General features: G+C 34.8%; 3 protein-coding genes and 1 long non-coding RNA gene across 10 annotated transcripts in view; 2 read left to right on the forward strand and 2 right to left on the reverse strand.

Moving 5' to 3' along the window:
* Nucleotides 1-27,975, forward strand: part of LOC105836993 (kinesin-like protein KIF21A) — a 242,645-nt gene that overhangs the window by 127,871 nt on the left and 86,799 nt on the right. For all 7 annotated transcript variants that reach the window (XM_036291117.1, XM_036291118.1, XM_036291119.1 and 4 more), the window contains one exon: nt 623-791. In XM_036291117.1, the coding sequence (XP_036147010.1) occupies nt 623-791 (169 nt within the window). The remainder of the gene's footprint in view (nt 1-622; nt 792-27,975) is intronic.
* LOC105836995 lies at nt 796-5,864 on the forward strand. Its single transcript, XM_028189976.2, has 3 exons — nt 796-3,640; nt 3,800-3,954; nt 4,028-5,864. The coding sequence occupies exons 2-3, from the start codon at nt 3,841-3,843 to the stop codon at nt 4,430-4,432; spliced, it is 519 nt and encodes a 172-aa protein (XP_028045777.1). The 5' UTR covers nt 796-3,640; nt 3,800-3,840; the 3' UTR covers nt 4,433-5,864.
* LOC118647027 lies at nt 4,553-6,191 on the reverse strand. Its single transcript, XR_004964349.1, has 2 exons — nt 5,409-6,191; nt 4,553-5,339 (listed from the first exon to the last, which is right to left on the reverse strand). It is a non-coding gene; the product is annotated as an uncharacterized LOC118647027 (long non-coding RNA).
* Nucleotides 25,371-27,446, reverse strand: LOC105836994. Its single transcript, XM_028189975.2, has 2 exons — nt 27,051-27,446; nt 25,371-26,710 (listed from the first exon to the last, which is right to left on the reverse strand). Exon 2 carries the CDS (start codon nt 26,047-26,049, stop codon nt 25,501-25,503), a length of 549 nt encoding a protein of 182 aa, XP_028045776.1. The 5' UTR covers nt 26,050-26,710; nt 27,051-27,446; the 3' UTR covers nt 25,371-25,500.

A 27,975-nucleotide genomic window follows, 5' to 3' on the forward strand; every position in this document is an offset into this window, starting at 1 on the left:
ATGTGTGTGTGTATGTATGTATACACATATGATGTAGAGCATATCTTTTACTAGCCGAATCTTATTTACAAACAGTATCTTTAATAATAAATCTAGATTTACATATATATTTACGAATAAGTAAACATGTATATCGGTAAATTTTACAGTAATATATATTTATTAATATGTATATTACTGTGCAGTGAATCTAACATGATACATCATTTTTATTTACTTAATTCTTTATTTAAATTAACATATTATTGATAACTGCAATAAGAAAAGACATTAATGTGTACCGAACGTGTATCTCTACTGTATATAGATATAAGAATTATATTTTTTGTAATACAAAATAAAGAATAAATGATACAATTTTAAGTAAGACGCGAAATATATGATTGTCGAAAAATCTTTTGATTGATCCTTACTTACACATTTCTAAGTACGAAATTTGCATTTGATAATGGCTGAAATTAATAATTGTGCTTAATTGTGCACTATTCATACATTGATAAACTGAATTAGTACAACATTTTGTTATTCTTCTAACACACGCATGTTTAATATAATTTACAAGTCGGCATGATTATTAGCCAAATGCCGGCTAATTAACACGCTAACATAACACCCATATTAGGGAGCAGGTAGTGCATACGGATATATCTTCACCTCCTGGGTCACCGACTACATACAGACGATTTAATAGCCGCGAAGAGAACGTATTCTCCAGACTAACTGCAAGCAGACAGCTAATCGCGTCTGAACCACAACCAATGAAAGGAATTATTTCTCAGTACCAGGGCAAGGTAAGGTAACCCACAATTAACAAGTAGAACTATTTTATTACATAGTACTCCGTTGAAAAGATGCGATGAAAATCCAGATAATTATCTACATGTATGTGGATTCTTATGGATTTTAGATGGATTCCATATGGTTATCTATATGGAATCTATACAAAACCATCTAAAATCCATGGGAATCCATATACATGTGGATAACCATCTGGATTTCCATCTCATATTTTCAACGGGGTAGCAATAGTAAAAAAATCCATTTTTAGAAATCATAGTGTAAGTAATATAATTACTGTGCCCTGATCGGTACTGTGTCTCTCTTATTTCTACTTTTTGAAGAATGTGTAATTGTTGAATTGGCAGTTACGTTGTAAAATAAAGTTTACATATCAATTAATATTTTTTAACGAAAAGCAGGATACTATTTCGTGCTGTAATGTAAAAAGAAATAACTGAAATCGCTTACATAAATTTTATGTGAATTATTTGCAATGCTTAGCAGAAACGTTAAGGAAAAGTAATTAACATATGGCTAAGAATTAACTGTGATAATATGTTAAACATCGAAAAAAAATTTGTTATCTGTTTTACACTATTTCAAGCACAGAAAGTAGTATAAACCACTGTTTCTATGGCACAGTAATTAGTATGAATATCCAGTATTTACAGCACAGTAATTATAAATTAACATTTTCAGACCCACAGTAACTATAGCATCAACATTTTCTTTTTAATTTCATTATTATTCAAAGATTTTTTAATATTTTAAGTGAAAAAAAATTTAGTTTACATGCGTGCGTGTACATATAATATTTATATATTGTAACATGACAGCTGCAGGCTGTCATTCGTCACAAGGACTGCAAAGGCCCGATCGTGTTTTCACCACGCGGTGGTGATCCTGCTTCTTCCTACTTGGGAGTAGACGCGAAAGCGTGGCGCGTTTTGTTTTGTGTTCATGTGTCATCTTGTGTGTTTTCTGTTTAATCTAAGTTTTTAAGCGTTATATTAAAGATGTTGTTGCTAAAAATGATTTTATTAAAAATTGCTTGAAATTTGGAGGATACCTTGATTGCGATGAAATCTACACTTGTTTAAAATTTTAGAAAGATAACAGAAATTGAGATATTTTCAAAATTCGATCCTTATACATGTAAGCGCCATACCAAGCTACTGAAAAACATTTTTTAGCAATTGTGAAAAAACGGCTTTTACCAAATGAATCAAAATGACACTCATTAATTTATAATAGTACAAATGTTCTGTCAAAAATTAAGAAAAGTGACACGTACGGTTTTCGAGAAAAGTTCATCAAAAGCAATGTAAATGCATTTTTACGTGCGGAGAGCCACTGAAGATGTGGCAACGGTGAAAGTTGGCGACCGCAACACATAGGACTTTGTACAATTTTGACGCCTCGTTCCACCGGAAAACGCCAGAAGAACGCCGGAACGGAAACGGTGCATTTGCACACGGTTCAAATGGACACGGTGCTTTTGGACACGATATTTTGCGCACCGTTTATTTGCACACCGTTCAGTTGCACACCATTCGTTGCACATCATTCATTTGCACACCGTTTACTTGGACACAGTGAAAAATAACTGTGCCGATGGCACTCTACCGACAGGGTGGGTGCGGGAGAGGGGTCGAAGGCCCTCCTTGCACCTCTCTGTGGGTGTACGTGTCCGTTTCTTTTCGTGTCCAACTGAGCGGTGTGCAACTGAACGGTGTTCAAAAGCACCGTGTGCATTTGAACCCAGTCCAAGTAAGTGCCATCCGCCGGAACAACAGAGAAGAACGAGCTGCCGCCGAGGGATTGCCGAATAGGGGCACACAGGTCGTACCGCTCTTTGGCCTTGCCATAAAATTATTATCTATTTGTGAGAATTTCGATCTCTCGCAAAAATGAATTACAGAATCTGAACAGACCCCTATGTTAACGCACAGACGGGACGGTATCCGGACGGAATCCACGCAAATCTCGACGAGGAAAGTAAAAACGGGAGACATTATTTCCCGCTGAGTTACGAGATGAGAGTCGGAGGGCGACATCCCGAGGAATGGGGATACGACCGTTTGAGAAGGACGGAACCGTCGTCGGCGAAATTGAGAAGAATCCTGTTACGAAGAACATGCATTCAAGTCTCTTGCCTAAGATCTATGAGTGCGTAACAACAGCGTACGTAACGCGTCGCACGCGAATCAGTTTGCAGGATCGCGACCAATAAAAGTGTGACACACTTAAGGTGCATTTTCATGCTGACGCTCGACGCTAGCGTCAAGCGTCAAAGCAGTCACGATACCAAAATCTTGGTGGAGAGGATAGACGCAGCGTCAAGATTCAAAGAGCAGTCAGGTGCAATATCAACAATTAACGGTTTGTTTCTAAAAAAATATAAAAGTGAATGTGACAGTACAACAAAAAATTTTTGTTAAAACTTTAAATTTAAAATTAATACTTAATATATAAATAATTTGTAGCAATAATGACCTATTTTTACAAATATCAGACATGGATTAATGAATGCCAAATCATTACTAACGCGCGTAAAAAGGAGCAGCGTAAAAAATTGATTACAGCAATAGTCGCAACAATTGGATCTATGAAAAAAAAAAGAAAAAGTATAAAAAAAGCGTTTTTGGATTCATATACTATACCGATTGCGTGATATCCATGGATTTTATGAATCTATTTTTCCTATGCTTTCTTTGTATGACAGTACGTTTAAAACTTACATGCGAATGTCATTGACGGAATTTGAGGCATTGCTTTATATAGATGGTCTTCTTATTACAAAACAACATACAATAAGAAATCCTATTTCTGCTCCAGCTCGATTAGCTTTAACATTAAGGTAAATAAACAATAAGATCATTTAAAAGATTTTTTATTTTTTTAACACGTACAGTATTAATAAAATTACATATCCATAGATTTTTTGCAACCGGTGACTGCATAATATCAACTACTTTTCATTATCTTATTGATTTAACAGTAACTAACATCATTGCAGAAACATGTCAATTACTTTGGACTACTTTACATAAAAAAATTATGCCATATCTTTTAGAAAAAATGGATTGGTTGAGTATTAGTAAAGATTTTGAAAAGCAGTGGAATTTTAATCATTGCATAGGAGCTATTGATGGTAAACATATTCAAATTCAGGTATGCACAAAAAATTAATTAATTAATTAAATTAAACTTTAATTTGACATTCAAGTAACATACATTATTACAGTGTCCTGATAATGCTGGTTCTACATATTATAACTACAAAAACTGTCACAGTATAATATTGCTAGGCATTTGTGACGCGAATTATTTGTTTACGTTTGTGGACATAGGTGCTTGTGGTCGTCGTAGCGATGGTGGAATTTTTAAAGATTCCGCTATGGGCCAAAAATTTAACGACAAACTAATGAATGTACCTGAATCAGAACCTTTAACAGTAGATGGAATACCTTTACCGTATGTTATTGTAGGCGATGAAGATTTCCAATTGAGTGACTATCTTCTTAGACCATATCCTGGAAGAAGTCTAACTGATAATCGAAGAATTTTCAATTACAGATTAAGTCGTGTTAGAAGAACAATTGAAAATACTTTTGGCATATTAGTCAGTGGAGAGTTTAATTACGTATAAATTAATATTAATTAATATTTTCCCAACATGTTTTTAGCGATTGTACAGTTCGTACAACTCCTTTCGAACGGAACATGAATTTTACTTATAAGTCCTCCTACCAATCTTTTTTTTCTTTTACGGAAACACTGTTTGTTGCTTTATTTTCTAAGATTTTACAGTTTTCTTGCACTAACTCGGAAGAAGTATTTTTTCTGCTTCTGTAAAATTCTTTCTTTTTTATGTATTTGATGCTTCATTTGTATATTATTTTATAAATAATATATAGCAACTATTATTTTCTTATAAATAATGTAATAGGATGTGACGATAAGTGTCAAATATTATAAACTAGGTTAAATTTAATTTTATATTTATATATATATAACATATTTATTGGCACCAATCACTACAATATAGTTTAAATTAGCACGCATAAAGTATACGTTCAGTTGATCGAGACAAAGATAAAATTGGAGGAAAGCAAAACAAGTTGACCAAAAATTAAACTGCGTTCAATTTTGAACGTAGTTCACACAAACTCTGATCTGAACCACGTTGATGGAAACGGGCATTAAAATATCAACTTGGTGGCACTTTCCAATAACATTCTTTACAATGGCAGTGGCCTTTGTTCTGCCTAATTTGCAGTCTTGTACTATAGAGTCTTTAAGGTGAAATTTCAGTTTGCTAATTAGATGGTCCACTGCATTAAATGCTGTATTGTGTTCTGCTAAAGATACAGAAATCCACATCTCAAATTTTTTACACTTTCTCCAATAGGATTTTTAAAAATATTGTCAATTTTGGAAGTGTTGGGTGCTTCTTTTATTTTTTGTTGGTGTTTGATACCTTTTTTATGCATTTTTATAACTGAAAGTTGTGCTTTCATATCAGTACCACATATATTTACACTTTTCGGCATTTCCTAAAATAGTAATAATTGATATTAATTAATGAAGTTTAAATAGTATTGTAATAATAAATGATATTTTACCTGGCATTGGTTTTAGCCATTTATATAAACTTTCTTATAAACTTCTATATTTTTATAGTACGACTATGGGTTACTTTTCCAGCCAATTTAGATTTTTTCACTACCTTCTCATAAGTGCTTTCACAGTCAGATGTATCAGATGTATAAGATGTATCATTCATTTTTATTATTTAAATGAACACATGCAGTCACGGTCTGAATCTAGGGATCAATTATATAATTTTACATGAAACTGTTCACACTCTATGTGGTTTCATGCATGTATAATTATATTAATTATAATCTTCTGTCAATGCAAGTACTAACAAGAATTCTTGTTGTATTACATTGACAGAAAAAGGTTATACATGTATAAAATATGAAAAGTTTCATGTGAAATTACATGATCAATCTCTTGATTACAAATTTTTACTTATTTGGGTTGACGTTTGTATAGAATGAATAACCGTAAAAAAATTAATACACCAGCATCGATTTGGATACATAATTATACGACACAGCTTGCCTACGTCTAAAGCCTTGTGCGTTGCCTACGTCTAAAGCCTCGTCTACAGTCGCAAGCAGTCAATTGCGATTTGCGGCAGCCAATGAGCGCCTAGTTTCTAGTTAAAGCTTGACAGTCATTGGCTGTCGCAAGTCGCAACTGGCTGCTTGCGACTTCTGTAGACGAGGCTTTAGACTACGACTGTCGTAATCATTACGCCAGGTTTTAGAGCCACCGCACAAGCTTTTTCGTAACACGTTACGTTACGTTAAGTGCTCCATAAACCTAAGTTTGTACTTAAAATTTAACTTAAATCAACGCACAAAGAAATCCTTAACGTAAGAACTTAAGAACTTACGTTAAGGATTTCTTTGTGCGTTGATTTAAGTTAAATTTTAAGTACAACTTAGGTTCGTATGGAGTACTTAACGTAACGTAACGCGTTATGGAAGAGTTTGTGCGGTGGCCCTTATGCTTCGGCCCTTCGACTGACTCCGACGTTGTCAATCGAGGTTTTTGTTCGAGTTGTAAATAAAAGTCGATTTTTAATAGAAATTACAAAATTATGCTACACCCTTATGGGGAAAAAAAAAAACTATTGAGATCCAATAGTAACTATTGGGCTTTCAATAGTAATTATTAGATTTGAATAGTACGTTAATAGTAACTTTTGACAGTTTACTACTGACGAAGAATACACTTTTAGCGGTGTTGCTATACGACGAATATAGTATATTATTAATCCAATAGTTTCATAAACTGTAACTATTGAGGGAGTTACCACTGACAAATAGTATACTATTGATCCATTAGTTTCATAAAATAGGACTACTGGTGATGTTACTATTGACAAATAATATACTATTGGCTCAAGAGTTTCATAAATTCTGACTACTGATGAGTGTTATTATTGACGAATGGTACACTATTAGACCATCAGTTTCATACAACTGTGATTACTACTGGTGTTACTATTGAGGAATAGTATGCTGTACAAACTATGCAGCATACTATTGGTGATGTTACTATTAATAATTAGAATTCTAATGAAGCATTAATTTCAATAGAACAATGAAGATTCGATAATTATTAGAAAACGACAAGTTATATATTATATATATTATATAATATACAACGATAGTTATTATATTATTTTATTAATATTGGGTAATTAATCTATTCAGAAAAAGTACTAATATAGTATTAAACATAATTAATCTATTCAGAAAAAGTACTAATATAGTATTAAACATGATATTATCAAAAAGAATTATTACACATTTCCCTGGCGGAAAATTTTTTTACAAAATTATAAAAAACAATATTCTATAATAAATTATTTTATTTCTTACATTTCTTATAATGTCCACTTTGTAAGATAATATATAATATATTCGATTTTTGATTATTCACACGATTGGTGATTAGCGTTAATTAGAAAAAATGTATTAATATATTGATGAAATCTATTTGATAAAATAACTTTATTTGCCAGATCGTTGACGAATGGTTAATTAGTTTAAAATTATTCAGTAATTATTTATTTTTACAAATACGTACGTTTACTGTACTTAAATTATTATATTATTATATTTCATAATTATTTATTTATGAAAAACATTGATGTAAAAATGTATAATTGCTAAATAATTAATTTTGAACTAAATGGCAAAATCATTCTTTGACATTTACAGTTTGGCAAAAGTTATAATTGGGGCTATTATTCTTCAAGTCAATAATCTTTCAATAGTAACTATTCACATTTGAATAGTAACTATTCGTCAATAGCTTTGCGAATAGTTATTATGGGAGAGTTCTATTTAGGCCTAGGCCACTAATTCTCTAGTAGTAACTATTTACATTGTAACTGTCAATAGTTTCATGAATAGTTACTATTGAATTTTAATAGTAATTTTTTATAGGAAACTATTTGTTAATAGTTTTGTGAATAGTTATTATTCGAAAATACTATTTAGTCCCAAATAGTTTCCTCAGTAGTCCGCCAAAAAACTACTAGAAATTTGCTAATTGTTTTTCTGAACAGTTATTATTAGATCTTAATAGTTTTTTTTCATAAGGGCAATTTTAACAAATAATGCTACTATGCTATAACGCTTGAATTATGCTGCACGCAGCATAACTATGCTACATCTGGCAACACTGAAGTCCGCAACCAAGTCACTTTTGTTAATTTATGTCGCGGAATTTTGTGTAATTTTGTATTCGATTCCGTCAGAGTATTTGTTCTTGTGGTTACTTGCCGTGTCGTTTGGGAGTAATTATTAATTACAGCGTACATTCCCTACGGGATAAGTTTGTTAGCGGGAGATCACGAACTCAGCGCGTGCCGCGCGATTGTAACGCACTGTATGTCTCGGCCGTCTTTGACGACTGTCCTCGCGCTGGAGATTTGACGACGATTTGCTTGCGTTTAGAAAAGAATTACGACACACTCTAGAATAACCTTTGTATTGCATCGCACATTTGATAATTGTTCTCGTCCCGATTCAAAGTTAATTCGAGTAAGCATCGACTCGTACGCGGATTATAGTCGCCGCTCGATCGTGTATTTGAGGCCACGTTATTATTGTATTCGTCTGAACTCGTAAATATAATTGTTAATTTTATTGTTTAAATTGTACTCTATTTGAGATAGTTCTCTCGCCTTCTCGATTCTAACCACCCTTATCGAACCTTCCCCTTTATCATTTTTCAGGACTGAGTAGTCGGCTATCGGAGCCGCCGAAATCCGTGTCGAAAATATAATAATTACTCGCCCTTTTGACGCTTCCATTTAGGAGATCATTACTGCGCATACCACGAAAAGATTGATACGTTCTCTCGTACCTGGCGCCCATTCTTTTGAATAATAAATACGAAACCACTGTCGTTTTGTTATCTGGGTGACGCAAAGCGATGACACGGAGATGAAGTTGTCCGTCACTTGTGAGCACGGTCACAATATGTATATATACAGGGTATATATACAGGATTTTTAATGCCTGTCCCAACTTTTTACCAGGAGAGATGGATTACCGACTGCAACCTTAGTACACACATGTACGACATATGTACGTGCACATGCTATACATATGTGTTTTAAGGTTGCAGTCAGTAATCCCATCTTCCATGGTAAAAAGTTGAGACAGCCATTAAAAATAACCCTGTATACAGACACACGCACGCACGCACGCGCGCGCGCGCGCACACACACACACACACACACACACACACACACACACACATGGTGTTCGAAAATTTAACTGACAAACTTTTAGAGATTGTCAAGAGCACCATAAGAATTATTTTTTGAAAATAAACCTAGTCGGAAACGTATCATTACATCGCTACGACATAAAAGGTGTTCGAAAAAAGTTTGTAACCTCGAAATCTCTCAAACAATATAAGTTTTACAAATAATTATTTAAAACAAAAGTAGTAAGGCTTTAAAGGATCTATTTACTGATGCTAAATTTGACCTTGGAGTGACTTTAAAAAGCCCAATCAAGGTAAACATAAAAGGAGAAGAGAACTTATCGGTCTCAGAAAGGCAAATAAAACAATTTTTCAATAATTTTTTTTAAAGAAAAATTTTTTTTTAACTCAGCTATATTTTTATATTATTTAATTACAAGAAAAAAATTGTTTTAAATCAATTTATGCAATTTATCATATAAACATTGTTTTAACAACAAATATTAGGTGTACAAATAAATTTCCGCCGTTTGAAGAAAGTTGGCGCTACCAGTAAGTTATGGTTAAAATTGTCAGATGTAAAACGCCATTATCGTAAGGTCGGACATCTGTCAACAACATAACCTTTAAATATTAGTGAATTTTTATCAGTATAATATATTCTTTTCTGTGCGAAAATGTCGAGTTTTGAGCCGAATAAGCGTCATTTGCGGGAACTTTTGATTTACTTCTTTAATTTGAAGAAATCTGCAGCTGAGGCGCATCAATTGCTTGTAGAAGCATGTAGTGAGGCTGCCTTAAGTGAGAGAAGTTGTCGTAAGTGGTTTCAAAAGTTTAAGAACGGTGAATTTGACATCGAAGACAAAGAACGTAGCGGAAGGCCGAAAGTGTACGAAGACGCGGAATTGGAAGCATTATTGATCAAGATTCGTGCCAAATGCAAGAAGAATTTGCACTTACATTAGGATTCAACAAGCAATTTCATATCGGTTGAAATCATAAATGCCCAATTTTTGATAAAAAACAGCGGAAACTTATTTGTACACCTAATGCTATTGTTTTAAATCAATTTGTGCAATTTATTATATAAACATTTATCATATGAACAACTTTGTGATCTAATATATTTTAATTAACCATTTTTTATCTTAGGACGCTCTAATAAATGCCCATAATCTGATAACCTATTAACAGCAAATCCAATTATCTCATAACCCCGGGGATTTGATGCAAACGACGAGAAAAATTTTAACATGATACTGTAACGTTGACATTACAACTATCTTCAGCATCCTCTGAAGCAGCAGGTTTTTTAATTCCGAGAAGATCTAATGAGATTCTATTCGATAGGATAAAGCGACATCCTAGGAAATACCCAATACGGGATACCCTTTACTTTAAGAAATTAAGGATTTCTTGATACAATGAATGCCGACAAAGGAGCTGCAGTCTTAGTTTTAAGAAGGTAGTTGAAAACTTTTTGGGTAATTACAGAAGTGAAGACTATAGAGATTTAGTAACTGATATGGTGAAAATCTTTGATTTCTTAAAGTAACGAACATCCCGTATTGGGAATTTCTTAGTATATCGTTTTATCTTATTGAATAGAATCTTCTCAGATCTTTATTTCTCGTATTGGAATTAAAAAAACCTGCTGCCTCATTAAAAAACCTTAGAGAATGCTGGAGATGGTTGTAATGTCAAACTTACACTATTATGTTAAATTTTTTTTTGTTGTTTACATCGAATCCCCAGGTTAATGGAGTTTGTTATTATCAAGTTATGGGCATTTATTAGAGGGTCCTAAGATTAAAAAATGGTTAGTTAAAATATATTAGATTACAAAGTTTAATGTTTGTAGAAGTTTGTTTTTAGGTAAATGTTTTTAAAGTGTTTTTTGAGGGTGAAGAAAAACAGATGTGGTGGAGAAAACTGACATCAGATTCGTTTTTAACGAGTCAAAATACGTGGGAATAACCTGGTTTGGTCCACGGCGCAGGATACTTTTTTTATGGGCTTGTGTTGATATTTTATGACGAATTCGGTTGGGTGCACCAGTTCGCACTAGTGTGCTCTCGTTTAATGTTTCGTATTCTGTAGGTTTGTATTCAGAATGGAAAAAACTAAACTACTAAACGAGGGTGCACTCAGTGCGCACTAGTGCATCCAACCGAATTCGTCATTAGTTCATGCTAAAGCCACAGATATGTATTGCAACATATTAAAAAATCAAAACAATTGATCGAGTAGTTTTCTTAAATTTATCCGCCTGAAAAAATACCATATAACTAGCAAGGGAAGCGTCACAAGTGCCCAACACCGATTTGATTCTCTTTGAAATATATTGTTAAACATAAAAATCAAAGAGACTCGTATTTTTTATATATGCGTATATGCGGAGTTTTATGTTTAGGTCTAGGGTAAAACGCACCTTTGAAAAAAACGATCTTTCTCTTTCGGAGTGAATATCGTCGGAAGTAATAAAAGATAGAAAAACAATTTTTTAAATAAAAGTTGTATGGTTTCAAGAGTATTTTCAAGTTGTAAAGAAAAAAATTTTTTTAATTTTTTTGTCTACAACATGACCCCACCATCATTTTTTAAATTAAAAAATGTTTTTCATCAAATTAAGGGGCTACATACACCCAGAGACGTAAAAAATAGGCCTTTTTCTCGATTTTTTTTTTCGAAACGTAATGTATGTAATTAATCCTAGTTTTCTTTATTTTAAAATACATTCTTAGAACATGTCTCAGAATAAATTTGAACTGAAAATATTTAAAAATGGCGGAGATATTGTCCTCGTCGCAAGACCTTGTTGAAAAAAGGTGCTTTGCGGTGCCAATTGCAGTTCGTACAGAACTTATCTGAAACAGACCAGCCTAAAATTTTCTTAAACTGAATGATATTATCTAGTCTTTATCGTAGCCGATTTTTAAAATATCGATTTTTGGCAAAATGGCAGCCGTTTAAAGAAAAAAAGCGATTTTTTAGGATAAAAATCGGTCGTTTTTTTAACTTTAAAAAAAAAGTAAGGGCTCTAAAAAAAACCGCTACGATAAAGACTGCCTTTTTTTGTGTAGATTAAGCCCTCCAAATTTCAAGTAAATCGGTCCAGCCGTTTTCGAGATATTTTTGGCACGCGTTTTGAAAACATGGTTTCGAGAAAAACGCGTTTAAAGTTTGACATTCGGTTAAAACGTAGATAAATTTTTTTCCAACTTACATAGAGTCATCCACTCCAAGGCCATACAGTGAACCCTCCCCAGATGTAACGGCATGAAAGGCTTCGATTCTAGCTTGCCGGCGTAATATTCTCGCGTAAGCTATCTGCTGCAAAGGATCAGAAAGCGCTCATCGCGCCCCAGCATTGTCAAACGCGCTTGGACCTTTCTCGCTATATCTCCGACAATTTTTAAGGAATTACTTTGAAACTTGCAAGGGATATTCTCAAAACCTTATACTTTACGAATATGCAAAAAACGAAAAATCCATTTTTTCAAAATTTCTGGGTGTATGTAGCCCCTTAAATGATTTTTTTTACATTTAACTATGTATATTAACCCATTAACGCCCAAACAACAAATTTTTTCTCTTATTTTTTCATTAATAATTTATTTATTTTAGAATTAACTTTTTCAGATGTTTTTGAGTCCGCTCTTTACGATGCGACTACTTAGAAAAGTAAAAAACATCAATTTTTATTGTTTCTCCAGCCAAATTTAAACAAAAAATCACGTTTCTTCAGCCTGTTTTTTTAAAGAAAATGACCGATTTCTTAAGAAATAAATGCTGTTTTTATATTGGAAATTGCACAAAACGTGTTATTAATACTTGTACTTCAAAAATATGCAGATATTTTTTTCTAATTTTTTTTTAATGTGGCAGACTAAAAAAGGCGTCCGAATTTTCTTGTATATCTATTTTTTTTAGCATTTTTTTACTTTATAATACTAAAATATTTATGGAAAATGGTGTGCAAGGGTTTTTGGGATCGCTGATTATGAATTTACTGTCAGATTTGCAAATTTTGAAATAGCAGATTCAATATGGCAGATAAATTGTTGAAAATTTTTCAATTTTCCATGAAAATTAGTATATTAGGGGTTTTTAGGATCGTTGATTTGGAATTTGCTGTCAGATGTTGTGCCCCTTGGTCTCGGGACACAGTATCGGGGATCGCTGCCGTAACTTTTCGGGTCAGGTTCCAAAAAGATAACGCCGATAGTAGATTAACATTGTATATTTTCTCTCAATTGACAAGGACGCGATAGATGAAACAGAATTTTTTTAATTAGAACATTTTTTTTATTAAAAAAATTATTTTTAAGAAACAGCGTAATTAAACGGGGCTATTTATACTGTACAACTTTTGTATAAAACATTTTTTTATATTTTGTTTACTTTACGAGATATATCGAGAAAAGGCAAAAACTCTCAATTTTTAAAAGGTGGTTTTAACCCTTTAAACCGTTTATAAGTACCAACTAAAAATTTTTTAATTCATATATTTACCCCCTCTACATTTATGCCAAGTTTCATTAAAATCAGAATTTTCGGGTTCGCGAGGTTCCCTTGTGAGTTACACTAAGTTGTTAACTAATAAACCCGTAACAAAAGATGTTATGTCGAGCGACATAGATTCGTCACTATACATTATGCAATTAAGCCTGCTCGTTATCTTTACAGCGGTATTTATATACACCGATTTTTGGCGTATAAAGGTACTTCCGCGGTCACTGGTCTTCGGTCAGTGCATTTGCTTAGCCAGCAATTGCTGGCTACGCAGATTCTGCCCAAAATCAGGAGATTTTAAGTGTTGTTTATTTTGCAACCGGGTGCATTGCCCGGTGCGACGCCCGGTATGTATGCCGGGCGGTGTTGCATGCGTGAAGTGTCACTTGACACCTTTATCGTTTGCGACATTCTTGGTGTGAATGCATCATACTCACAATACAGATTTGCAAAATTGAAAATAGATTTGATATGACATTCTAAAACTTAAAAAATGTTTTGAATAGAAAAAATGTTTATCTCTTGTCAACATTTCTTGGAACAAGTTTTATTATAAATTTTCATAGAATATGATAAATCTTTTTTGTAATATTTGAATAAAGCAGTGCTTACTATTACATCGTATCGTTTTTTGCCATCTTACATCTGATGTTGCCTAATTCTCATCGCGAAGAAGTAGACGATCACCAAGATTCATTTTTATTTTTTATTTTTTTTGTTTTTTATTTTTTATTTTTAAATTTTTGTTTTTTATTTTCTTTTTCTTTAATTTTTTTTATTTTAAAAATTTTATTTTTGTTTTTATAACTTTTTAAACTTTTTGATATAATTCTCGTTGAAACAGGATTCTAAAAATAAAATTTACAATTTTTACAAAATATGTAAGTTTCTTTCAACATTTCTTGACATTCGAGCAATATTTATAATATCCAGTTTTCTTTTACTTACGTGCTTTTTAGATCTCAGATTTTAAATTTCATGGAATAGTGCTTGTACAAATGCAAAGAGATTTGCAATAAAAGATTTTACACTGAATGTTTCTAAAAGTTACATAAGCGGAAAATCCGAGAGATCTAAAAAAACACGTAAGTGAAACAACTGGATATTATAGGAATTGCTCGAATGTTAAAAAATGTGAAAAAAGGATTTACATGTTTTCTAAAAATTGTAAATTGTATTTTTGCCAACTCTACTTCAACAAAAATTATATCAAAAAGATTAAAAAATTATAAAAACAAAGATAAAATTTTAAAAATAAAATGAAAATTAAAGGAAATAGGTAAAAACAAAAATTAAAAAATAAAAACAAATTAAAAAATAAAAATAATTCTTGGTAATCTATCTCCTCACAATAAGAGTCGGACAATATCAGATATAAGATAACGAAAAACAATACGATGTAATAGTTAGCAATGCTTTATTAAACGATCGAACGAGGCCGCCGAAAGCGGCCTCGTTCGATCAGAATTATATGAAGCGTCTCGTTCAAAAATGATGATAAGATGTAGTAATGCTTGCCATGACTAGCTTCACAACATTTAGAATATAAATGAGTTGAAACTAGCGCCTCCTTACCTACTAGGTGGCGCCTCTTGCTTCCCTTTGTCATATTGTTTAGAGGTTCAGTTCAAAGTGGAGTTATTTCATTACTTTTGGGTAGGGTTTTTTTTGTGGGGGTGGGAGATCATCATTTTTGAACGAGACGCTTCATATAATTCTGATCGAACTTCGACTGCCTTAGGCGGCCTCGTTCGATCGTTTAATTATATTACGCATCTCGTTCTCAATGATGATAAGATGTAGACATTTAGAGTTTGAAATAACTCACTCTTCCAGTTATAAGTTCTTAGTTTGCATATATATATTTAATTATTTACTTATAAAGATATACAGAGTATATATTAAACTTAAGCGTACTTAAGTATATATTAAACAAAGTATTAGTTTTTTTATTATTAATGACCTTTCAAACTTATCTTTTGATGCCAAAATGGGTTTATTGTAAAATTTTTCGAACATTTGTGATTCAGCTGACCAGCCTGCTGTTCGTCTGATTGTATCTATATTTACTCCATTTTTGAAAACTGCTGATACCGCTGCATGTCGTGTGCTGTATGCCGAGAACTGTTTTGTATCAATGCCAGCTTTAGTAAGCAAGGATTTAATCCAGTGTTCTATTGTCTGAGATGATGCATTGTTATGAAGTTTTATCGTCAAAATTAAAAATTTTTTATTATTTTTTGTTCTTAAGTTTTTTGTAATTTCTAGATATTCCAAGATAACAGAGGCCACACACAATCCTGGTTTTTCTTTAAAAAATGGAAGTACTAAGTCTGGTTGAAAGGAACCTGGCTTAGATGTTTTTATTAAGTCCGGTATTTTAATTGATATTTTTGAATCTGAGACCGAAATGTTGTCAATGTTAATTAGGGCCAAGGTCTGTAACCGGTGAGCTGTAGCGAGGGCCAATAATGTGGCAACTTTTTCCGTTGCTTCTTTAAGCTTTAGTCTTTTGAGAGGGTAAAGATTTTCTAAAAAAGTGAATACGGGTGTCGTGTCCCACGTGATGGTGTACCTGGGTTTTGTGGGTCTCTTTTTAAAAGTGCCTTTTACAAACCGTGATATGAGACCGTCCTTATGGATATTATATGAAGAAATAAGGGCTATAGCCGAGCGGGTGGCGTTGAGGGTACCATAACTTGCGCCACTTTTGTACCTTTCCATTAGAAACTTAATAATGTCTGAGGTTTTAGCGTTATGTAAGTCTAAATGATTATCTTTTGCGAAATTCTTCCATAATTTCAATGGGCCTTGGTATTGTTTGATAGTAGATTCGGTGATCGAATGAACCATAATTTCCACAGCATCATTATCTATTCCTTTTCTTAAGTACGCCGTCCAGATAATGTCCCTACCATCAATGACAGTTTTGCTGCAAGTGGATGTTTTTTCGTTCTGCAAGGGGATAATAGGAGATTTTTATCTGGATTGAGGATTAACGGTGGTGCAGTTAATAGTGATATGAAAAGGGGATACCAGGGTTGAGTTGACTATCTTGGGACAACTACAACACCATTTGCCTTATCCGAAATTATTTTTTGCAGTGTCTTTGGAATCAGTGCGAAGGGAGGAAATGCGTAGAATTTTTCATGACTCCAAGAGATTGTTAGAGCATCTACTGCTGTAGCGTCAGGATTGGGAAACCTTGAACAAAATCTTTTGCATTTCTTATTTAATCTGGATGCAAATAAGTCAATTGAGAAGGGACCAAATTTTTTATTTATTTTCTTAAATGAACTATCATTTAATTCCCATTCGGTATCTATGTTGACGATTTGTGATGCATAATCTGCTTTAACGTTTTCTTTTGAGGGAATGTATGATGCAAAAATCCACAATTTCCTGACTTTGCACCACTTTCATATTTTTCGAGCTAGTTCACTTAAGTGGGGCATTTGAACTCCGCCTGTTCTATTTATGTATGATATTGCAGATGTGTTGTCTATTCGTATTAGGATTTCACAATTAGTGCAATGAGATACGAAGCATTTTAACGCAAAGAAAGCCGCTAAAAGCTCCAGATAATTTATGCTATTTTCTTTCTATTTTAGACCAAAAACCGTGAGCACTTTTACCCTCACAGTGCGCTCCCCATCCAGTTAGAGAGGCATCCGATGATAGTTTGATTTTAAACTTTATAAGTCTAATAGGATTTTTTTCTATGCTGGAATTATGTTGCCACCAGAGTAAATCTTCTTTCATAAACTTAGTAATTAAAATTTTTTCTTCATAATTATTTTCACTAATAATTAATGCGAGAAATTTTTGTCTTTCTAATCTCTTACAGTGAATGGAACCATAAGCTACAGCAGGGACAGCTGCTGTTAAAACACCTAATAAATTAGCAAATTCTCTAATTTTACAAGATTTTTCTTTGAAACTTACATAATTGAATAATTTGTAGCTTTTTCTTTTCTGTTAATTCCAGCGTGTAATCTACAGAGTTAAGTATTAGTCCTAGATATTTGCATCTCTGACTAGGTGTTAGGGAGCTTTTCTTATAATTCACTATAAAGCCCAGATGTTCCAACAGTTTGATTGCTATTTGTACATCGTTAGAACATAATTGAAAGGACTTTCTGATAAAAAGTCATTAATATAAATTACTGTAGTCATACCCATCGCTCTTAATTTGTTTATTATGGGTTTTATAACCTTAGTATAGATATAAGGACTAGTGCATAGTCCAAAAGGTAGACATGTAAACTAAAATAATTTATTTTGAAATATGAAACGTAAGTATTTTCGGCAGTCTTTATGTACCGGAATTAAAAAATACGCGTCTTTTAAATCAATTGAAGCCATAAAGTCTCCTTGACTTAATAAATCTTTGGCTGAACGCAAATCCTCCATTTTAAAATGTTTTTGAATGACAAACAAATTAAAAATTTTTAGATTGAATATAAATCTGTTGGATCCATCTGGCTTCCTGACCAAAAAATAAGATGACATAAATTGCTCTTTGCATTCTGTACACTCCTCGACCGCTTTTTTAATTAATAGTTTATTAATTTCTATTTTAATCGCCTTTAGTTCTTCTGTCGACCAATCTGGTTCCTCGAGGCACGATTTGTCTGGGAATATTGTGGAAAGGGATTTTATATCCTTTTAAACATTGGATTATAAATTGATCGGATGTTATTTCTTCCCAGTTTTGAATAAAGTGTTTTAAGCGACCTGCAGTCGCTGTTACCTCAGTTATTTCTTCGACGATTTCTGGCTCGACGAACGGCTCGATGTTGCTTTCGACATTTTCTGATTGTATTTCGTGGTCCTCGGTTTAAAGTTAATCATTGACGTCTTTAATACTGACCCATCTGCTTGTATCTTGCAGGTGGGTTCTTGAAGTTTCCCTGATATTTAGCCTTATATGTATTAATATTTTTGTTAGCTGCTTTGATTTTAGCACATACAGTTTCTACCGTTTGAACATTCTTTAATTGCTCCGCGAATTTTGAGTCATATAGCCATTCGTCTGATTTTACATCATCCGTTGTCGGTTTCAAAGACTTTGGTAGAACCAGTGCAATGTAGGATCTTCTAGCAACAGATTGTTGATAAAAAACGTCCGAGATTATTTTTCCCGCGTCGCAGAGATATGTTGTAAGCAATTCTTGGTTTATTCCATCCTTCGAATTACTTAAAATAAGAGATATTGCGGCACCTAGGGCTGACAGCGTTGAGCCAACAGAATTTTGAGTTTTTATGAAATGCTCATTTCGTGCTTTTGCTATATCTGACATCATGTGAAACATTTCCCGATTAACCTTAGGAGCTTCCACCAACAATTCAGCCTTACGAGGATATTTTTCTAAGATAATTTTCTTTTCCTCTGGAAATCCTTCTCGAATCCATTTTTCCCATCTGGTTTTTAATTCCGAATGGAATGAAATTTTATAATAAAACTTGTTCCAAGAAATATTGACAAGGGATAAACATCTTTTTCTATCCAAAACATAATTTTTAAAATTTTTAAACTGCCATATTGAATCCGTCATTTTGAATTTTGCAAATCTGACAGCAAATTTAAAATCAACGATCCTAAAAACCTTATATATCAATTTTCATGGAAAATTGACAAATTTTCAAAAAGGACCACGTACCACACGAAGGGGGGAAAATCTCTGCGGATTTGGCTAATTTTTGGATATGTTGTAGTTCTCATCATTCTGAACAAATATTTCAAAGCACAATTCGATCCTGTGAGCCATTTCCGCTCTACAAGCCGTGGAAGGTTCAAATTTGACATGTAAAGGCATAGGGTGTTCGACTCGATATATGTGACCCCTCGGTCTAGTGTGTGCGTGCGTGCGTGCGTGTGTGTGTGTGTTACAGTAGAGGTAAGCAAAATCCAAACGATTTAATATTCATTAATAAATAATAACGTTGTAATATTAATTAATACCCTTGTAACCGTGAATTTTCAAATTATGATGTGCTACGGATAGCCGCGGGTAATTCAGGGTTCGGGCGGCGGGCTGGTTGATTGAATAACGGAGGCAAGCGGTATACGTTTAATAACTAGTATTTATTATATTCTAAGCCTAACTAATATTTACAATGTCCCTGCTCTAATATATTACAACTTAGCCTAAGGTCTCGCTATGCGAGTCGTGGGTGATTCGCTGTGGCGACGTGTGTCGCGGGGCGCATGTGCGCGTTGAGTATTCGGTGCCGGATTGGCTGCGCACGGCCCATGTATCGGTCGGTCGGCGTGTCGATCGGCGGTAGCGGCCAAGCTTAACGATTACGGCATTCGTGGCGGTGTAGTTCGAGGCGGCGTTCACATCGGTCACGGCGGTAGCCGGATTGGCTGCGGCGTTACGGTCGCGGCTGCGCGGTACGGTGCGGTGTTCGCATGCGCCGAGTCGGTCGGTGCGGCGTTATGACTGGTCGCGGCGGTGCGCGACTGCGCGGTGCGGCGCGGAGCTCGGCTCGACGGCCACGGTGATCAGCTGTTCGACGATCAGCTGTTATTATCGTCAAGGATCATCCCGCGTGGATGGTCCTCCGCGTCGGCGGTTTCCCCTCAGTGCGGGGTCCCCGTGTGCGGTCGGGATCGGTAGCTCAATACGCGTACCAGGATCCGGATGACGAGTGTGACGGTGGTAGGCCACTCACCGCGTGGCACGAGGAAGCGCTCAGTGCGCGCTGACAAGGAGAACCGGGTTTGCGGTTATGTTTGGCACTCAGTGCGTGCTCTGGATGCTCAGCTCAGTTCGCTGAGAGGATCGGTCGGTTCGCTAGACCGGGGAGATCTGATTCCTTATCACCAGCGGAGGGCTTTTATAGCCCCCGTTTGGTGACAAGAGGAGCGGAGATGTGCGGGGAGACCGAGATAAGCGGAGGGGACTACACGAGGTAGGAGGGTAACGGCCTCGTATCTATATGCCTTAACGTGGCGGAGGAACGGCTCGTTACACCCTTTACACACACACACACACACACACGCGCACGCACGCACGCACACATTAGACCGAGGGGTCACATATATCGAGTCGAAAAGCTTATGCCTTTACATGTCAAATCTGGACCTTTTAGGGCTTGTAGAGCGGAAACGGCTCATAGGATCGAGTTGTGCTTTGAAACATTTGTTCAAAATGACGAGAACTACAACATATCCAAAAATTAGCCAAATCCGTAGAATGATTTTTTTCCTCTTAGTGTGGTGCGGAGTGCTTTGTCCGCCATATTGAATTCACCATTTTGAATTTTGCAAATCTGACAGCAGATTCGTAACCAGCAACTCCAAGAACTCTTGTATACCAATTTCCACAAATATTTTTGTATTATAAAGTAAGAAAACGTCGAAAAAGTAGATATGAAAAAAATTTAATTGCCTTTTTTAGACTGGCGCATAAAAAAATAAAAAAAAAATAACTACATATTTTTAAAGTACAAGTGTTAATAATACATTTTATGCAGTTTCTAATATAAAGCAGTGTTTTTCCCTAAGAAATCGATCATTTTCTTTTAAAAACAGACTGATAAAGCGTGATTTTGTGTACATTTGTCTAGAAACAATAAAAATTGATATTTTTTACTTTTATAAGTGGCCGCATCGTAAAGAGCAGACCTGAAAACATCTAGGAAAGTTAATTTTAAAATAAATTAAACAAGATTTTATTAAAATCTGTTGGCCTAAGTTAGAGAAAAAATTTGGGTTGTTTTGGCGTTAATAAGTTAAAGTTATGTTACAAAATATTATATATGAGGATTAATTAAAAATGTTTCCGTCAAAACGTTTTTCATGCAAATAATTATCGTCTAAACAATATCATTTCGGATTTAACACTTTAGGTAAACATATTACTACTATGATTATACTAAAAAGTACTACAGGGAAAATGTAACTATTAGATATTTACGGATTTAAAATTTGAAAAAATGTTACTAAAAGTTTTCAGATATTGTTTTATTATTGCACTGTGCTGTATATATTAAATGTCAGACGGAGGAAGAATGATTTATGTATTAAATGAATCCAAGATAATAATGTTTATTAAGTTCAACCAAAATGATATATAAGTGATATATATCACAAAAATTTAAGATGATATTTTGGATAAAATTCAACCTAAGTAATACACATTAACTTGCTGTACAAAAATAATGATTTTGCGCCAATTATAATAATGGATATTTATATGAACTAAAACATTTACTCTATTACTATTCTTTGGCCAGTATTCATAATTAAAATATTGGCTGCTTTGCGCTTGTACAAGGATGTAACGAAGAAGAAGAATAATGTAAAGCAGACAAATCAATATTTTACTATAACTAAATGTTTTATTATAAATAAATATTTTTTCAAAAAACTTGGCGCTGCTAAACTTTCCGAATAAATATATTAATTGTTATTGTATTTATCCCCCCCCTCTCTCTCCCCCCCCCCCTCGCGCGTATGTATTCGGTTTAGCAGCACCAAGTTTTTTGAAAAAAAAATTTAATTATAATAAAACATTTAGTTATAGTAAAATATATATTTATCTGCTTTACATTATTCTTCTTCTTTATTACATCCTTGTATAGGCACAAAGCAGTCAACATCTTAATTATGAATACTGACCAGAGAATAGCAATAGAGTAGATATTTTAGTTTATATAAATATCCATTATTATAGTTGGCGCAAAATGTTTTGATATCATTATTTTTATAGAAAAAGTTAATGTGTATTACTTAGGTTAAATTTTACCTAAAGTATGATCTTAGATTTTGTGATATATATTACTTATATATGTATCATTTTGGTTGAATTTGATAAACAGTACTGTCTTAGATTCATTTGATACATATTATAAATAAATGTGATTTTTTCCAACCATAAAAATTATATCAATAGTACCATCTTGGATTTGTAATTTTTTTTCCTTAAACAAACCCATACACTTGGAGCATTTTTTCAAGCTTTTTAAAAAGGTAATTTTGTTTAAATATTACGTATTTTGTAGTGTTTATAGACCACTTAAGTTAAATTTGATTTAAAAAATTATCTTGGATTTATATTTTTTTCTTAAATTTAAATTTAATTTTACATTAATATTGATGACTAAATAGATGAGGTATGATAGAGTTATGCATTGGTTAAATATTTATAATAATAAGTTGTAAGAATAAGGATTATCTTTTACCATCAAGATATCTGCAATTATATATGTTACTAGTAAAGTATAAAAATTATTATTATTACAAACATTTATTTAAAGTTTTATTGAAGCTGTTGTAGCCCGAATTACAACGTAGGTGACGAAAGACGTTGCGAAAGAGGTCATCGTTCGCAACGCCTTTAGAATCCGTCGTGCTCACGGAAGTTCCTGTTAACTTCCGTGATCTCGCAAAATTCGATGCGGAACAGCTCGAACGCAGTTTTGCATCAACCTAAATAAAGACCTTACGCGGCACAAATAAACCGCGAAGCTACCGCGTACCAAAGTCGAAATGCCCAGCCTCGCGATAGTTGCACAACGCACTCGGTCACTGGCCCCTAAAATCGCGCTAAGCTAGCAAGTCATCCGGCTATGAATGCCAATACGCGCAGTGATTAGGCGGAGAGTAACTTAACAACGCTCGAGCTACTATTCGGTTTACTATACCGCCTTATCGCGAGTGATACATACCCAGCTAACCATTTGCAGCCAAATTGTCAGCAGATTGCTAAAAATTTCTTGCGGAATCAGGTTGCCAAAACCATGGCCTACTGTGTCCTCGAGTGCGCCCAAATTGCAAGCAAAAATTGTTATCAAATCCTGATATCAAATTGGGTGCAACACCAGAGCAGACCTGTCACTAGCAATACAATGACAGATTCACGCAGCAAATTGAGAACAGATGTTGCAACGTAAACTCACAGCAGATTTACGCCAAATATGCAACAGATCTGTATTCATAAATGATGACAGATTGGCGACAGATTTGTCGAATCTTTTCATTTCTTCTTTCATCACAGTTATAATTTTATTTGAGAATCGATGTAAGCAATCTCCTGGAAAGATTTATTAATTCAGGAGTAAAAACAGATTAAATAATTTACCCAACCCTCTCCTTAGCATCTAATATTTCCTATAAGAGGGCCTCAATTGACCTATCTATTTTCTCCCTTTATATCGCAGGTATATCATCTATTCTAGGTGCAATTAATTTCATTAAATTTCTTTGTAGTTAAATCTCACTCCCCAAAAAATGAAAATACTACCAGTTCTGTATCATAAAAGTATAATGTGGCGGTCTTCCGTCACATCGGACTCCTCCGCAGGTGCAGCGAAGGAAGATAATTTTTGCTTACTTTAGTCGCGTTGCGAGTGGTCTTTATGTAGCGAGTTGACTGCATTTTACTCCCGAGAAAGTAAGCCGTCTATCGACGGTGCCGCACTTTTTATTGCCAATTTGACATTTCGACAGATCTGTTGCATTTCTGGTATCAATCTGTCGCGTACTTTGACACACAAATGTTGTTGCATTTCTACAGACAATTTGCTGACATTGTTTTCACTTTGGTGTTTGTCGTCAATCTGTTATCAATACTTTCAATAAATCTGCTCGCAGTTCACTATTATTTTGTCATGTATTCTGATGACAGACGTTGCTAAATATTTGCTGAATATCTGCTAATAGTGTTTGCAATGACAAGATATGTTTCTCATTTGTCGCCTTTTTGGCAACAGAATCTGTTGCCAACATTTGTCACAGCAGAAATGGTTATAGGGGATATATAATACCCTCGTGCGCAACAGCTGATTGTAAGCCTGAGTCGAGAATAAAAGTTCGAAAGCTGAACAAGTAAAAATGTTATTTATTTGTAACCACGACCCGAACCTTCATCTTTCGGATCCTAACCCCTAAGGCAGGACGAACCACCATTACTCCTACGGGAAGAACTCCCAATTTGACTCCCGGCACAACAAAGCTAATTAATAATTGTTTTGTAATTAAGTCGTGTATCAATAAAAAGAAGAGTTGTATTTTAAGAATCTATGGTTAGTTTTTCGATTTTATTAAAAAAATATATTTATTTGGTGAAGTGAATTTAGTAAAAAATGAATGTAGATCAAACACATGTAATAGTAAAAGAAAATAGTAATATTTCGAATTATTACTATAGAATAGAATAACAATTATTATGAAATTGTTTAATACAAAAAATATTGATTACAAAATAATTTTTCTGTAATTAATCTGTAACGTTGTGATGAAGCGTCGGTAAAGCGTTATATCGCCTACATGGTCTCCTATAATTGATCTATATTTTTATATATAAATTGTTATATATAAATTGTTATATATAATATATATAAGTACTGTATGCATAAATAATACTTAATTAACAAAAAATTACACTTCAAATTTGGAACTTTTCCACTTTTTGTTACATTGTTACACATTGGGCAATTCTAACCCACCCACTCACCAACCCTTACACACACACACACACGCGCGCGCGCGCGCGCGCACGCATACACACACATACATTTTTGATGCTGCTACTTCTGATGCTTTTAGAACACTGACAACGTCCAAAGAGGAATTAAGTAGAGCACAGCTCCAACTTCCCCGTCCCTGTCCCAGTGTCTCCTTGCTAAATACTTTTAAGTAGCGGGCATTTCAAAATCGACCTGAGTTAATAATAATAATAATAATAATAATAATAATAATAATAATAATAATAATAATAATGGATCGGGGGGTGGTCCTCAATCGAGGACGTATCTCTGGTACCTCAGACCGAGTTCATTGTGTCTCCCCGTTTATCAACTTTTCTTAGAGGGGCATCGCTTTCTTCCAAAAGCGTCAGATTGTTCTTTTGAATTGTTCTTTTGGAACAAGTCCTTTACGGGTAACTATCCCATCTGATCTAGTTCCAGAATATCTGATCCCAGAATATCTGATCCGTATTTTTGTTCCGACCAGTGGACAATACCGAAGGATATGGAGGTTAGTTTTCTCCTCTTTGTCACACAACTATATCTACAATCGGGCGTATCGCTACGGTCCAACTTATGCAGATGGTAATTAAGGCCCGTCAGCAACTGCGTTACGTGCCTGGTGTCCGTTTTGCTTAAAGATCTTATGCTTCTAAGTAGGCCTTTATCGAGACATTCCCCCAACAGGACTCTGACTTGTTTGCATTTGATCTTTGTTTCCTTTCTCCAGTACTTCAGGTGCTGGTCCCGGAGCCAGTTCTTGTTCCTCCTCCTGCTTAGATAGAAGACCCCCAACTGTCGGTCCCGATTCCAGCAACCTGTTCCTGCCGCCTCCTTGGTAAATAGATCGGCCGTTTTGTTGTCCTTGATTCTTGAATGTCCGGAGACCGATACCAGGCCAACATCGTTGTACTTTGCCAGCTCGTCCAGTACACACCTGCAGTTCCAGCCGCGATTAGAACTCATGCTCGTTTTGGAGTTATCCGTAAACCAGACGTCCCCGTCCCGGGGAACGGGTTCCTTGAAACCGTCCCACTCCGCACCTGCCGGTAAAGCTTATCCTGTATTTCCTTTAGAAAGCACGAATCACGGGCATACTGTTTTATCCTATTACAAAAATGGAATCTGACAGTATGTCTCCGGGAAGTTTTGTGTGCCAGGCTCTTACCTTCCACCTCGATTTACACCTTAGGCGATAGTCCGCCACCGCCGTAGCAACTACCACCGTCTGATTAAGTGGTTCAACGCCAAGCAGCATTCTCATCGGCGCTACCGACGTGATCCGCATGACTCCCAAAGCCCCTCTCAAAACCAGAGCTTTAACATGCTCCAGTGCCAGTTGATAGTTTTCTTTAGCATCCTCTGCCACCACACGATAGACGCATATAACAGCCTGGGGCTAAGTATCGCCGTGTAGATCCAATAGACTATTTTCGGTTTCAAATCTCATGTCTGACCGAATGTTCTACACATCCAGAGATAAGAACACACGCTCTTACAGTGGTTCTCAAGATGTTCCCTCCATGTCAGGTTCCTATCCAGGATCACTCTTAGATATTTAATCGACTTTGTTGGGATTAGATTTGTTCCTCCAAAGATCGGCTCTTCTACCCGGCCTACCTTGTACCTGCGAGTGAATACACAAACCCAGTCTTTAGTGGGTTCACCGACAGTCCGGTCTTGCCACATCACTCCTCAATCATCTCCAAGGCTCTCTGTGTGAACTCTAGGAGTATCTCTACAAAGGGGTCTTATCTTAGGGCGGTCTTGTGGTGGATAGACTGCTGAAGACACTATCTTAAGATAGTCAGGTTGTCTGCATATTTCAACATAAAGAACACTCTTCTCATTCAGTGTCTTCAGTAGTCTATCCACCACAAGACTATAAGAGTCGGGAGAGACCGCCCTTTGCAGGCACCTCTCTCCACTCATCCGCTGACACTCACTGTCTCCAGTGATGCCGTTACCTGTCGTCCGAGCATGCCTCTGATCCACTCCACGATCCCGTCCGGTACATCCCTGCGAGTGGCCTCCTCACACACTACCTTGTGCGGTGCACAGTGGGCCGAAACCCGACAAAAACTGGACAAAATTCAAAACTACGTATAAATGAAAAATTATACTTTTATCAGGGGGTTTGAGGTAACTCGAATTTGATTTTAAAGTGTCCATCAGATTCGCACTTGTCATTACTCAGGATCAACGACGTGATGGGGAAATTTAATCTCTGTGTGCGTGCGTGCGTGCGTGCGTACGGAATAGATACGAAGTTATTCATTAGGCGTTGTTTTGGTTTTTGTTTAATAAAACTTAATTAATTTTAAAATTAGAAAAGAACCAATTTTTTCAAATCCTAAAAAAATTATATTTTTAACCATTTAATTTTAATAAGAACTCTCGTCCCGAAAATGTTATTTTAATTGAAAGTGTTTTGATAACAATTTTCAAAAGAATATCAACACTTTCTGAAAAAAGATATCTTTTTTGTGTATGTATGCTTGTGACAATTTTAAGAGAGCAATAACTTCTTTTGGAATTGGCTTTTAGAATCGATTTTTTTGATGGAATTAGTATCTTTTACCGATTACAGGATGACATAAGCAGGGCATAAATTAAATCGGTCATAATATGCAGCCTTAAACACTTTCTTGTATTATATTTACGATATTTTTTCAGATCTTTATTTCGAGATGGCTCCGTTTTACTCTATCGAACTAGTAGAGGTGAAAGCACGTTCAACTCGCAAATTGAGTTTGGACAAGTCTACAAGTGTGTTAAAAACGCACGTAAACACATAAAACGAAGCGTCATTTTAAAGTTTAAATACAAACCAACAAAATGCTTATGGTGACGAAAATGAAGGACATTGAATGATTAAAATATAATAAAAGA

The sequence above is a fragment of the Monomorium pharaonis genome, chromosome 8 (genome assembly GCF_013373865.1).
Source record: "Monomorium pharaonis isolate MP-MQ-018 chromosome 8, ASM1337386v2, whole genome shotgun sequence".
Classification (NCBI taxonomy): domain Eukaryota; kingdom Metazoa; phylum Arthropoda; class Insecta; order Hymenoptera; family Formicidae; genus Monomorium; species Monomorium pharaonis.

Coding starts and splice junctions, on each gene's coding strand:
- LOC105836994 (XM_028189975.2), bottom strand. CDS start 26,049: ATGAGTTCTAATCGCGGCTGGAACTGCAGGTGTGTACTGGACGAGCTG.
- LOC105836995 (XM_028189976.2), top strand. CDS start 3,841: ATGCCATATCTTTTAGAAAAAATGGATTGGTTGAGTATTAGTAAAGAT. Junction 3,955..4,027: donor GTAAACATATTCAAATTCAG/GTATGCACAAAA, acceptor ACATTATTACAG/TGTCCTGATAATGCTGGTTC.